At 46.6% G+C, this 14,829-nt stretch overlaps 1 protein-coding gene across 1 annotated transcript in view; it reads left to right on the forward strand.

Moving 5' to 3' along the window:
• Positions 1 to 291: 291 nt before the first annotated feature.
• Positions 292 to 14,829, forward strand: part of MCCC2 (methylcrotonyl-CoA carboxylase subunit 2) — a 64,578-nt gene continuing 50,040 nt past the window's right edge. The window contains exon 1 of the mRNA XM_084801155.1: positions 292 to 564. Coding sequence (XP_084657281.1) covers positions 436 to 564 — 129 coding nt within the window. The 5' untranslated portion in view covers positions 292 to 435. The remainder of the gene's footprint in view (positions 565 to 14,829) is intronic.

The raw sequence follows: 14,829 nt of genomic DNA on the forward strand, positions 1-14,829 counted from the left end.
GGGTGTGATGAGAGTCTCTTCCTGAAGATCCCAGTACTGAGGTCTACAATTTATCACATTCTTTAAAAGATCAGGCGTGCAGAAACTCTGCACTGCAGAGCTCAGAGAAGCTTCAGCGCAGGACACACGGCAGTCGCCGTCCTGATTTAAGTGGCTCCCTCTAGCCTAGTGCTCCTGGGCTCGCGATGGGACCGAGCCTCGCGGAGCTGCTCTTCTGTTCCTCATTGGCAGTGTCGAAAGGCGTGGCAGGCGGTGCCGACCAATGGGAGGCAGCCCGCGGTGGCACGTGCCTGGGGCTGGCCCGGGGAGCTGGTGGACCAAAGCTGGTTTTGCAAGGACCCCGGGGCGGAGCAGGTGCTCCGACCTGCAAATCTGCTCGGAGAGAATAAAACTCCTGCGCGGGCCGCTCTCACTCTCCTGGCGCTTGCCACCGCCATGTGGGGCGCGCTGAGGTCAGCTCTGCGGCCCTACGCTCGGGCCGCTGTCCCCCGGCAGCGTGCCTATCACGGGGACTCGGTGGCCCGACTGGGCACCCAGCCTGACTCGGCCTCCTCCACCTACCAGGTAGGTTGAGCGAGCCTCCCGGCTGCCTGTTTACCCTGCTGCCTCCCCCGAGTCTTCAGAGGGTGGGCATGCTTGGATCTCTGCTGTCCTTTCCTCTTGCAGTTCCAGGCGTCATTCTGGGATGCAATAGGGTCCTGGGAAGTTTGCAGAAGAAAATCGTTCCAATGAGATTTTTAGTTCACTTTTATGACTGCCATTGGCCTTTTGTGTCATTGAAATAATCGGTTCTCAAAGTCCCACTAAGCATTGTCGCTTGGGCAGATTGTAGATGCCTGAGCCCGATTTGGCAACTTTGGAGTCAGTGAAGTTGGGGTTCTCGTGTTTGCATGGCTAATATATTACCTCAGGGGTCTTGTGGCATCCACCTTTAGGAACTACCTTAGCGCCGTAGCACTGGGCCTTGTTTATCTGCTTCCGTTAAACACATATCCCACGATAGCTTTAAATAGCTTTTCGTGGAATTGAGGGCCTTCCCCAGGCCAAAGATGCAACTCATAACTTGTGAAATAGCAAAAGCTGCAAAGTTTCAATCTGTTCCATGGCTTCTAAGCCTATACAGATAACATTTGACTTGTTCATAGCACCAGCAGGTATTTGTCTGGGAAGAAGTTAATTCAGAAGCACTAAGGTATTTGTGCAATATTTTAAGTAGGAATGGAAACTTAGTGTGTGTGTGTGTGTGTGTGTGTGTGTGTGTGTGTGTGTGTGTGTGTGTGTGTAGGTGTTAACTAGAAGGCATGTAGCTGTGGGGCTGTGTGGTAAGTGGTGTCTACACCCTGAAAGGCGGAAAGCACAGCAAGTTGCAGATACGGGTGAGATGGACTAGATAGGGAAAGGCCGGACAGGTTCAAGGTGAAAGATGGAGGGTAGACTGAAAACAGAGAGTGAGTGTGGATGTCCTTGCCCTTTAAATTAGCATATGTTAGCTGGGTGTGGTGGCCAGAGCCTTTAATCCCAGCCTTATTCCTACTACTGGGGAGGCTGAAGCAGGTGGATCTTTGTGAGTTTGAGTCCATCTTGATCTACAAAGCCAGTTCCAGGATAGCGAGAGTAGTTACAAAGTGAATAAGCTATCACAAGTACCACCACCACAATATAAAATTAATATGTACTAATTCTACAAAAATGATGGATTTCTTTGTGATATGTGTATATATTACTCTCTCTTGACTCCTCTCCATTCTTCAGCTGGTCCCTTTCCTTTTCCCAAATTTCCTTCCACTTTCATGTCCTTATTTTATTTATCAATATAAGACTTATATATTACACACAATATAAATATATAACATTTATATATAATATTAACATTTATATATAATTAATATACCATTGTTTAATATAATATATTATATAAAATAACTATAATGTATGTTTATTATATATTTATATAAATATATAATCTAGACTATGCATACGAAAAAATGTGGTATTTGTTTCCCTGACTCTAGTTCTTTTACCTAACATGATTTTTAGTTTCAACCATTTTCCCTTTTTTTTTAAGATTTATCTATTATTTATAAGGTATTGTGCTCACGTGTGCTCACCAGAAGAGGGCACCAGGTCTCATTATAGATGGTTGTGAGCCACCATGTGGTTGCTGGAAATTAATTCAGGACCTTTGGAAGGACAGTGGTCTTAACCTCTGAGCCATCTTTCCAGACCTCAACCATTTTCTTGAACGAAACTATTTTACTATTTTTAGGACTCCTACCTTTTTTTTTTTTTTGACAGTTTCATACCCAAATACAGTGTATCTTTTTGTTTGTTTGTTTGTTTTGAGACAAGGTTTTTCTGGGTAGCCTTGACTGTCCTGGAACTGGCTTTGTAGATCCGCTCTGTAGAGCAGGCTGGAGCTGGGTGTTCACCTCCTCTGCCTGTGCCTCTGCTATTTACGGCATGTGCTACCACACTCTGCTGGTGGATCTTTCTGGTATCCATTCCCAATTTCCCCCTTGCAGTCTCTCTAGATAGTGTCTTCTACCCTCTCACATTCATGTCCTTTTAATAACCCTCCCTCCCCACCTTTAAAAACTTAATGAGCTCTGTTAGTGCTACTTGCTACAGTGTAGACTGATCTCATTGGCTTGATCTTGTGCAGGTGCTGGTCCCGTAGCCACAGCCAGTGAGTCCATGAGCACAATAGCTCTGTTAGACCCAGAAGACAGTGCTCCCGGTCCTCGGCCTCTTACAGTCTTTCCACCCCCTCTCACATGATGTTGCCTAAACCTGTGTGTATGTGGGTGTGATGCAGATGTATTATTTTTAAATTATCTGTATTATTAGTATGCCTGGCTAGCAATCAATTAAGACACTGACATTTGTTATATATATATATTTTTTTATGTCTTCATTTTCTTTTTTTTTTCCTTTTTTTAAATTAATTTATTCTTGTTACATCTCAATGGTTATCCCATCCCTTGTATTTGTTATATTTTAAAATAGCCTTAGTTAACCTGGGGCAGGGCAGACATTAATCCTCTAAACTACCTCCCATAGTGGGGCAGGCATGTGATGCCTGCTCCAATCCCATGCCATCTGCTTCTAATAACTTCTATCAAGCTACCTCCCGTCCATAATCCCAAATACTTGCTAATGTTCTTCATCTGGGCCGAATCTCCATCCATGCTTGCCATGTGTTTCTCTTCCATCTAACCCATGGTGGCCTTGCTCTTCCTTCTCCTCCTCTGGTCTTTCTCCTTCCTCCTCATGGTGGTCTTTCTCCTTCCCTGGATTCCACGCCCCCCCCCCCTTCTCTCTCTCTCTCTTCTGCTTCTTCTCTCCCCCCCCCCCCCCCCCCCCGCTGCCTCCCCACCCCCACCCCAAGCTGGGAATCTTAGCCCCACCTATCTCATCTACCCTGCCTGGGTGGGATGGCTTTTTATTAATCAAAAGGTGGGCTACAGAGACAGTAAGCAGTAATTAGCATTAGAATGCATGAGACCATCCCACATCATAGACGTCTCATTTAAGGCTGAGCCCTTCTCAGTGCTCACTCATTCTCCGCACTTTGACAGTTATGAGTCTCTGTGTTAATGCTGCCCACTCCATAAAGAAGCTTCTCTGACTGAGGCTGAGAGCAATACTAGTATATGCGAATAAACATAAATATTACAAGACAGTTTGACAATGTGCCTATTCATCAGATCAGCAGTAGTAGGTTCCCCCCACCTAGCCAAGCCAAGGGATTTTGACCAGATATACAGTACCAGGCATGGATTCCATTTTGTGGAATAGACCTCAAATTCCAACCAGACTATGGATGGTTATTACCGAACAGTTATGCCACTGCTGCACCAGTGGGTATGTCTTGCATAGCAGATTGGTATTGCAACGTGCAGAGTCCAACACTGAGTAAGACCATTGAGTTCAGCTGGGCAGTGGTGGCGCACGCCTTTAATCCTAGCACTCGGGAAGCAGAGGCATCGGATCGCTGTGAGTTCGAGACCAGCCTGGTCTACAAAGTGAATCCAGGGCAGCTAAGGCTACACAGAGGAACCCTGTCTTGAAAAACAAACAAACAAACAAAAAAACAAAAAAAAAAAACAAAAAAAGAAAGAAAGAAAGAAACAAGACCATTGAGTTCTTTTCTCCCCAAGCGATCTACATGATGCTTCTGGTATCATGAAAACTAGCCACTGGGTCAGTTCTAGCTGGATTTTTTAAGTCATGCACTCAAAATAGTGAAAATAGGTACATTAAACTTAAGATATTAAAGTGTAAACTGGGCATGGCGTTGTGTAGTTATAGTAGTCAAGAGGCTGAGAATGGGAGCACCTCTTGAGAGTAGGAGTTTGAGGTCAGCCAAGGCAACATAATGGGGCCCAGTTTCAAAATCAAGTGCCAAGGCTGGAGAGATGGCTCAGTGGTTAAGAGCACTAGCTGTTCTTCCAGAGGTCGTGAGTTCAGTTCCCGGCACCTACATGGCAGCTCCCAGCTGTGTATAACTCCACTTCCAGAGGATCTGACACCCTCTCTCTGGCGTACGTGTAGGCGAAACACCAATGCAAATAAAGTAAGTAAATGACAAAACTGAGAGCCTAGGCTAGGAAGATGGTTCAGTGGTAAAAGACGCTTTTCCACTGAGCCTGTTGATTTGAGTTTGATATCTGGGGCTCAGATGGAAGAGAGACCTGGCCCCTGAAAGTTGTTCTCTGACCTCCACGTGTGTGCTGTGGCAAGCATGAGCTCCCTCTCCCCCATAAGCCACATTTAGATTTAATTTTGCAAATCATCCTTAAAATATTTAAAGGGAGAAGCAGCCTGATTCTGTGGACATGGAGAGAAGAGGCCAGATGTAAGTCCTGGTGGGCAGAATTGTCTTCTCAGAGAGTGAAGGGCCGGCACTGTGGAGCACCTGGGGATGGATGTTGGAATGGGAGGAGAGGAAGTGAGTCTTGGAGGATGTTGGAGTTTCTTAGTCCAGGAAGGACACTGAGGAAAAGGATAGCAGCCCGATACAAGCCCAGGACTGAGCTTGCTGCTCAGAAGAGAGATGGTATTTGATGATGTGTTTGTTTGAATCATCTGTTAGCATGTGCTTTGTGACAAGTATTAGTCACTCACAGCAGCAAGGGCTTCTTTCTCCCATCATCTGTTGGTGGCTTCGGGGCAGCTGGTATGGCTGAAGAAAGGGCAAAACTATGGCAGTTTAGCTTAAACATCTTAATTGACTTTATTTACTTGTGATTCTTGAATCAAACCATTTCAATTCTTTTGGCTACTTTTGCATAGACTGTTTTTCCTTCTTTTTCCGCTTCTAACTTCTGTGTCCTTATAAAACGAGACATAGAAAGTGTAAGTTTAGCTACTTCAACATTTTATTTTTTATATTATATGTCCGAGTGCTTGCCTGAATGTATTTATTTATAGGCACTGTGTATGTGCTTGGTGTCTGTGAAAGCCAGAAGAGGGCATTAGATCTCCTGGAACTAGGATTATAGTTGTGAACTTCTGTGTGGCTTTTGAAAACAGAACCAATGGCCCTCTGCAAGAGCAGCAAGTGCTCTTGACTACTGAGCCATCGCTCTAGTGCCTTCCCCCCTCCCCTAATTCCTCCCCTCGCCCCTTTAAAAAAATATTTATTCATTATGTATATAGTGTTCTCCCTGCATGTATGCCTGCAGGCCAGAAGAGGGCACCAGATCTCATCAGAGATGGCTGTGAGCCACCATGTGGTTGCAGAGAATTGAACTCAAGACCTTTGGAAGAGCAGCCAGTGCTCTTAGCCTCTGAGCCATCTTTCTAGCCCCTACCCCCCATTTTTTAATGTAGAGTCTCATAATATAACCAAACTTGACCTCAGATTTTTATATCTCTTGCCTCAGCCTTCTGAGTTCTGAGGTTATAGACATCTGACACCACACTCAGCTCTGAATCATATATTTTAAATCTTTATTTTATTTTACCCTGTAACTAATTTTTGTGAGAGGCAGGATCTTGATGTGTTGTTCCCCAGAATGTTCCTGAACTCCTAGGCTTGTGCAGTCTTCCTGCCTTAGTTAGCCCCCTGAGCTGGAATGACAGGCATAGCCCATCACACCTGGAGTGACAATGTATTCTGAATTGATACAAATTTGACTCATCTGCATACAGCAACTCCTTTTACAATTTTGATTTTTAATTGTGTGTGAACGTGTGTGTGAGGACACACACAGAATCACATGCAGACACACACACACACACACACACACACACACACACACGCACACACACACATACACACGAGAGTGGGTGCCCAAAGAGTCCAGAAGAGGGCGCTGGGTACCCTGGAACTGGAGGTACAGACTGTGATCCACTGTGTGATTGGTAGGAATTGAACCTAGGCCCTCTGTAAGAGCAGCCAGTGCTCTTAAAACTACTGAGCCAGCTTTCCCACTCACCACCCCCCTGATCCCCTCAACCTGCCCCCCCCCCCACCCTGAGACAGGGTTTCTCTATGTAGACCTGGCTGTCTTAGAACTCTCTTTGTAGACCAGGCTGACCTCAAACTCACAGAGATCCACTTGTCTCTGCAGCCCAACTGCTGGGATTAAAGGCGCGCCACCACACCCCGCTTCTCTCCCTCATTTTTTAAGAATGGTGTTCCTGGGTATTGAATTCTCTGACAGATTTATTAAACACTTTCTCTTCCTACTTCAGCTCTTCCTATTCCCCTGCCCCCAACTCTTCAGCTTCATGACTTCTTTTAAATTTGTTGTTGCATACACACATGCACACACGGACAGGCTCGCATGCACAGGCGCACACACATGCGCACAGGGACGGCTTGTGGCGTTAGGTCTCTCCACTCACCTTTTGGTGGGTCCCAGGGTTAGAACTCAGGTCACCAAGCTTGCATAGCAAGCACCCTTACCTGCTGGGCCCAGTCTGGTTTTGATGAGGGTTGTTAAATAGGGGGAAGGTAGCATGCTCCTGAGAATTACTTCCTTCTTGAAGGTTTATCTGTTAAGGCCTAGTCGTGTGTGTGTGTGTGTGTGTGTGTGTGTGTGTGTGTGTGTGTGTGTGTATGTGTGTGTGTGTGTGTATGTGTGTGGTGTGTCAGTAATTAATAGAGCAAGGAAGCCACTGGAGGCAAAAATGGAGCCTAGTATGTCATATGTGTTTAAACTGACATATTTCCATGGGAAACACTGGGGGGGAAGTATGCTAAATGTTAGCAATTGCCCTGACAGTGACAGGGAGAGGCAGTGTATCATGCTAACTATTTAGAACAGTGTCTGGGATATATATGCCCTCGAGAACCGTTAGCTCTGTTTTTACAGGAGCATGTGCACCACTGCCAGTGCCACAGCTGTACCGCTGATCCCGAGAACTTCCGGCATTTCCTGGTACTCAGAACCAATAAGAATGGGCTGGAAGCTCTAGCCTTTGGCCTTTGCCACCTCTTCTGTTGGACATGTGTCCTAGCAGTGTGGAGGAAGGCACACGTTGACCTCATCAAGAGAGCTATGAACTCGCCAAGAATGAGATGGAAGGTGTGATCTTTGCTTTGTAGCATCCATACCAGTATCTGGTTCGTACACAGAGGACATAAAGGATGGAATGTGGGCCCAAGTTCTGGCAGATGGGTCTGACAACAAACTCTGGCTGCCTGCAGCAGCTGCGGGAGGGTCAGGCTTCTAGAGAGCTGAGCTGCTTCAGGAGCCTTCGTGTTTGAGGGCAGAACACCGGGTTGACAGAGCACATCCAAGAGGAAACAAGCCTAAAAGCCTTCTCTGTTCGTAAATAGTATGTCTACCTCAGAAAAACCTAGCTGTTGCCATACTTTCCCTCCTCGAGGTTGTCTCACTGTGCATTCAGCCAGCAGCATGTTTCTGGTGATCCCAGACCTCAGGGCCGAATGAACAAGTATTTGCTTTGACTCCTGGATCTATGGGTTTGTTGTGACAATTCTATGTGAGGCAATAACAGGTCTGCTCTGTTGTTCTTACTCCAGGAACCAGGTTGAAGAGGCATTGGCTATAGGGGAATGCTATATGTCCTGCCTATAAGGAGGGTGAGGGCATGGGACAGTCTGGAACATTCAATCCCATTAAAGCCTCTGCTTGGCAATGGCGCAGTGAGTTTGCACACATCCCCTGGATAGATTCAAAGACCATGGGGATGCTGTGTTGGTTACCATGGCAAGCATCATCGGGGAGAAAGAGTCTATTTTGGCTTACAGTTTAAGGGGCAGCCCTGGTGGCATGGGTGTGGGGCAGCTGGTCACATTGAATCTGCTGTCAGGAAGCAGAAAAAAAAAATGGATGCTGCTGCTCAGGCCTCTGTCTCCCTGTTATTCCAGGAACTGGCTGTGAAATGGTGCGGGCCACATTTAGAGCAGTCTTTTACTGTCAATGAACCCAACCTAGAAGCTCCCACACAGTCTTGCCCAGAGACGAAGGTTGTCTAGAAAATTCCTCGCAGGGATGCTTGGGCTCCTTTTCCATTTAATTCTAGATAGTGTCAGTACGAACCACCACAGATAGGGAGGCCCAGCTGGATTTAGCTTAGCTGCTCACTGTTTTCTCTGAGTTCCAAAGAAGAGGAAAGGTGTGCAGACAAGGCAGCAACGTCACATGCAACTTTAACTGCACATGTATATGTACGTGCATGTGTGTGTGTGTGAGTGTGTGTGTGTGTGTGTGTGTCCGTCCACTCCAGGTGCACATGGAGGCCAGAGGTCAACTTCGGGTATCCTTCCTCAATATTCCTCACTCACTGTGTACTTCCGCTTTTGAGTGACGTCTTGCCCTGAAGCTTGCCCGTGAGGCTAGGCTAGCCCGCCAGTGATCCCCCGGAATCCGCCTGTCCTCACCGTCCCTGCACTGGGATCACAAGTGCACACCACCACCACTCCTGGATTTTTCACGTGGGCTCTGTGGGATTGAACTCAGGCTCTCATATGTTACTCACTGGGGTATCTCCCTGGCCCCCGCTGACTTCTTAGGGAGCCTTGTCAGACGTCAGTGGTTAAAGTTAGTAACGTGCTCACGCCTACCTACAAAAGGAAGCTAGGCTTTGTTTAGTCGTGGGGAGATGTCACCTGGAATACAGTTGGGATTCAAACACTGAGGAAGATGTCAAGAATAGGTAGGGACAGCGGCTGGCAAGCTCTGCCTCGGCAGTAAATATGGAAATAGTGGTGGCCGCTGCTTAAGCTGTGTTAATGGCCTGAGATAGGACAGAATTTCCATAAGAAGAAAGATGTGTGGCTGATAAATATTTTTAAATGCTCAGTGTCCTTAGCTATCAGTAAATGAAAAAAAAAAAATGCTGTGAGAGTCTTTCTTACCTTGCCAGGATGCTGCTATCAAGAAAGCCAATGGCAACAAATACTGGTGAGGTCATAGGGCAGAGGGGGCTCTTATTTATTGTTGGCGGGCTGTGGAAATCACTGTGGAGGCTTCTCACAAACCTAAAAATAAGAGTTTCCATATGACCTAGGTATTCCAGTCCTGGGCATATACCAGCAGGAAGAGCCTACAACAGAGAGATTTGTACATCCATGTTCGATGCTGTTCTATTCACAGTAGCAGGGATGGAATGAGCCTGTCTCCATCAGCTGATGAACGGAAAATGGAGATGTGGTTCACATTCACAACGGAGTTTTATGCAGCTGTAAATAAAAATAAACTTACGAGACTTACAGGAAATTGGATAGAACCAGACAGTCCTGTATTGAGTGAAAAAGCTCAGGCTCAGAAGACAGCCTTTTTTTTTTTCTTAATTTCTTCAGACCCTAGTTTCTATTTTTATGTATGTGCATTTATGTGGGAGTGAGTATGTGTGTGTAGAGCCCAGGAAATCAAACTAGAAAGGGACCCATGAGAGGGGAGGGAAAGGGTTTCTTTAAGATGTGTGTGTGTGGGGGGGGGAGGCACATAGAGCGTATATAAGAGAGCACACCTGTAATCCCAGCACTCAGGGAGGCAGAGGCAAGTGGATCTCTGTGAGTTCAAGGCCAGCCTAGTCTACAAAGTGAGTCCAGGATAGCCAGAGAAACCCTGTGTCAGAGAGAGACAGAGACAGAGAGAGAGAGGGAGGGAGGGAGCGTGCTCGCGCATGTGTGTGTGTATGTGTGTGTGTGTGTGTGTGTGTGTGTGTGTGTGTGTGTGTGTAGGGGGGAGGATGGCAGGAAGAGGTAGGAGAGAAGGTTAGCCCAAATAACGTAGGAAAAAACCTTAAGGAGCGTGTTACTTCAGTGGTGTAGCCTGGTAAAGTGCCCATGCTCTGTCATTGAACCCTTAACCTGTGTGACAAGCAACAAACCTCCAAACTATGAAAGAACAAGAAGGCTGCCTTGTAGGGAAGAGGAAGGGTGTTCATTAGTGGGAGTAGGAGAGAGACCATCGGGGTCATAAGACGGGAGCGGATGCCGTCAGGATACATTGTGTATGTGTATGAAAATAAAGTGACGCCCACTATTATGTGTAATTAATATCTGGGGGCCAGCAAGATGGCGCAGTGCATAAAGGCACTTGCTGTACAAGCCTGAGGCCTGCATTTGAGCCCCTGAACCTACGTAAAGATGGAAGAAGAGAAGTGACCCTGACTCTGTGTGTATGCCATGCCATGCCCTCCCTGGCCCCTAGTAATAAGAAATTAAAATATATTTGCTAAAGGAAAACAAGTCTTAGGCTGCCCCTGGTGGTGAATGCTTCTAATCCCACCGCTTGGGAGAGTGGAGTCAGGGGGCCCAGAAGTTCATGATCACCCCTCACTTGCACTGACTTACCTGGTGAGTTCTAGAACAGTCTGGAATCTCTCGGATTCTGCCTCCAAACAACAGCAGGCGGCTGGAGAGATGGCTCAGCGATTAAGAGCACTTGCTGTTCAGTTTCCAGCACCCACATGGTGCTTCACCTGTGGTTCCAGTTCTGGGACATCTGGCATGCATGTGGTGTGTGTACATACATGCATCTTACGCAAAATAAATAAGCACATAAAATCAAAAAGAAATTAAAATAACAACAAGACAATAGGCAAGGTCTTATCTCCTGGGATCTCCACTGATAGCAGCGACTCTGATGCAAACACACCCGTAAAGGGGAGACAAGAGAGGCCTGCCAAGGGTAAGGAAAGATGTACAGAGGTTGCCTAACAATCCTGAGCCATGGCCCGAGGCTTGGGCCTGTTTATTTCCTCACAGAGAAGTGATGTATTCTTCCTTAATCTCCCACGACAGGCACTTCAGAAGACCTTTATTTTTTTTAAGTTAGCTTTTCTGTTCTTTTTTTTTTTTTTTTCAGTCAAGTGTTCATGATGTAGCCCTGGCTGGCCTTAAATTCCCTAACTTGCCTCAGCATCCCCTACTGGCCATGTGCTTGGCCTCTTTCCCTGTTTCTCAACAAAAGGCTGGCTTAGCTAAGGTAAAGATCTAGTGCCTTGGTTCTCAACCTTACCAATGCTGTGGCCCTCAATACATACAGTTCCTTGTGTTGTGGTGGCCCCAAGCCATAAAATCTTCATTGCTACTTTCATAACTGTAACTTTGCTACTGTTGTGAACTGTAATATAAATATCTGTGTTTTCCAGTGGTCTTAAGTGACCACCATGAAAGGATCAATCCACTGCCAAAGGGGTGGTGGCCCACAGGTTGAGAGCCACTGGTCTGGAGGCTGCTAGGCAGCTTTGGTTTGGATCGACTCTGTTCTAGATTGGGCAGCATGTTGCTGCAGAGATTGTACCTTGAGTCTGGGATACTATGACAGGGGGCACCTGATGTCCCTGTATGTGTGCGAGCTGTTCTCATCAGCTGTTCACTTTAGTGTCTGTGGTTTACAAAAAGAGTAAGAGACCCAGAGTTACAATACATGTGTGTGTGTGTGAGGGGGGTGAGGGGCAGGTAGTCAGCTAAATCTCTGTTTGATGGGGGCAAACAGCTAAAAACAACAGCCAGGTGTGGTGGTGCACCCCTGTAACCTCAGCACTCAGGAAAGCAGAGGCAGGTGGATCTTTGTGAGTTCGAGGCCAGCCTGGTCTACAAATCTAGTCCAGGGCAGCCAAGGCTACACAGAGACACCCTACCTTCAAAACAAAACAAAACAAAACAAAAGCAAGCAAGCAAGCAAACTAACTAAATAAATAAGCGCTTAAAACAACAACAACAATAATAACAACAAAACCCCCACTAATCCCGAAGGAACAAGAGAATCCATCTCACTGGCCTCAGATCTCTACGGGAAGAAGCAAGTTCAAGGACACTGTGAGGACACGGTAATGGAAGCATCTACAGACAGAGCTTTAAAGATGAAGGCAGGAAGAGTGTAAAGGAACACATTGAGCCATTGGGGCCACAGAGACCTTGCTGTGTAGAACCCAAATCTGGCAGAGGGGAAATGTCACCACTAACTGGATATTTGGTGAAATTCTCAGACGAGTGGTAAGGGGTACTAGTTCGGATCTTTGGGCTCGTGGAAATTACAGGTGTAACAGCAGGCCTGGGATTTCCTGCAAAATAATTGAGAATGGCTAGGTGTAACGTAGGGCTGTAATCCCAGCACTCAGGAAGTGGAGGCAGGAGAATCAGCGGCTAGCCTGGCCTATGTATGGGGTGAGACCTTACCTCAAAACCTTCTTTAATAAAGAAGGGGACAGATGCAGCAAGTACTTTGTAGTGATGTCTGCTGACTTCTTCTTGGAGTGTAGTAGCAACTTTAAAAATGAGCTATTTGGTCTTCCAGAAGCCAGGAAAGAATTTGCTATGTGTGGTAGGTTTTTTTACAGGATAAATAAGATACAGAATTTGAAAACAAAAATACAAATTAAAAAAAGAAGCAGCATTGGCCATATTTGGGCTACTCTAGTCTTTTCTGTTGTGTCTGAAGATCTCCATCAAAGGTAGCTACGATCCATGCAAACTACAAGGGTACCGGAAATGGCCCGTGGCACCCAGACTAGCAGTCGACACAGATGCTCCTCTTCTTCTTTTTCTTCTCCATTCATATATTTATTTAGTCACTTTACCACCTGATTGCATCCTCTCCCTCCTTTCCTCCCAGTTGCTCCCCCTCCCTTCCCCCACCCCCTTCAGAGAAGGGGAGACCCCTACCATGGGTAATAACCCACCCTGGCACATGAAGTCACAGCAGGACTAAGGGCGTCCTCTCCCACTGAGGCCAGACAAAGCAGCCCAGCTAGGGGAAAGTGATCCAAAGACAGGCAACAGAGTCAGCAACTACCCCTACTCCAACTATTAGGGGACCCATAGGATGACCAAAGCTGCACATCTGGTATATATGTGTAGGGGGTCTGGGTCCAGACCGTGCATGCTCTTTGCTTGGTCGTCCAGTCTCTGTGAGCCTCATGAGCTCAGGTTAGTTGACTTTGTAGGGCTTCTTGTGGTGTCCTTGACCCTTCTGGATCCCTCCATCCTTCCTCCCACTCTTCCACAAAACTCCCCAAGCTCTGCCTATTGTTTGGCTGTGGGTCTCTATATCTGTTTCCATCAGCTGCTGGATGAAGCCTCTCAGAAGATGGTTCTACTAGGCTTCTGTCTGCAGGCACAGAGCGTCATTAATAGTGTCAGGGGTTGGCTCGCTCCCATGGGGTGTGTCTCAAGTTGGGCCAGTCATTGGTCAGCCAATCCCCTACACTTCTTGTAGGCAAGACAACTTTTGGGTCGAAGGTTTTATGGGTGGCTTGGTGTCCCCCTCCCTTCATTGGAAGTCCCACCTGGCTCCAGGTGGTGGTGACTTCAGGCTCCATATCCCTTGCTGCCAGGAGTCTCAGCTAGGGTCACCCCATTGATTCAAGGAGCCTCTCCTGGTCCCCCCCCCTCTCCCACTCAGTTCCCTTCCCTGTTGCAGGATATTTGATCCTGTCGTGAACTCTGAGGTTGTGAACTGTGAAAACCTGTTTCTTGTTCAGTGTGGCTCAGCCCCAACGCATACCTTTAACCCAAGAGCTCTCTGTTTATTGTAAACAGGTAGACCAGGCTGGCCTCAAATTCACCGAGATCTACCAGCCTCTGCCTCCCTGAGTGCTGGGATTACAGGTGTGTGCCACCACACCTGGCTAGGATTTTAATTCTTAATAACAACATCTTCATCTACTTCAGATGTCTATTTTATTTCCCCTTCTGAGTGAGAATCAAGCATCTTCCCGTGGACCATCTTTGTTTCTTAGCTTCTTTGGGTCTTTGCATGGTTGGTTATCCTATGGCTAATATCCAAAACATATAAAGAACTCAAGAAAGTAAACACCAACAAACCAAATAACCCAACTAAAAATGGGGTACAGGCCTAAACAGGGAATTCTCAACAGAGGAATATCAAATGGATGAGAAACCCTCAAAGAAACTCTCGATACCCTTAGTCATCAGGGAAATGCAAATCAAAGTGACTCTGAGATTCCATCTTACACCCATCAGAATGGCCACGATCAAAAGCTCAAGTGACAGCACGTGCTGGTGAGGATGTGGAGAAAGGATCAACCCTCCCCTTTCCTGGTGGGAGTACAAACTTGTACAACCACTTTGGAAATCAATCTGGCGCTTTCTCAGAAAATTGTGACCAGTTCTACATCAGAACCCATCGATACCACTCCTGGGTATATACCCAAAAGATGCTTTACCATACGACAAGGACATTTGCTCAACTTGACCACATTTGGACATATAGTTAATTAAAACTTAGGAATTTTTTTACCCAATGGTTTCAGGCAACAGGAAACCACAGTGGAGGATGATGGGACTTACTTCCATCCAGTGCTGCTAAGTCAATGGAACCAGAGAAGAGAAAGATGAGGTACTTAGCGTCTTTGGGTCTGTGGATTGTAGCATGG

The sequence above is a fragment of the Acomys minous genome (assembly GCF_964271855.1).
Source record: "Acomys minous genome assembly, chromosome: 11".
NCBI classification, from domain to species: Eukaryota; Metazoa; Chordata; class Mammalia; order Rodentia; family Muridae; genus Acomys; species Acomys minous.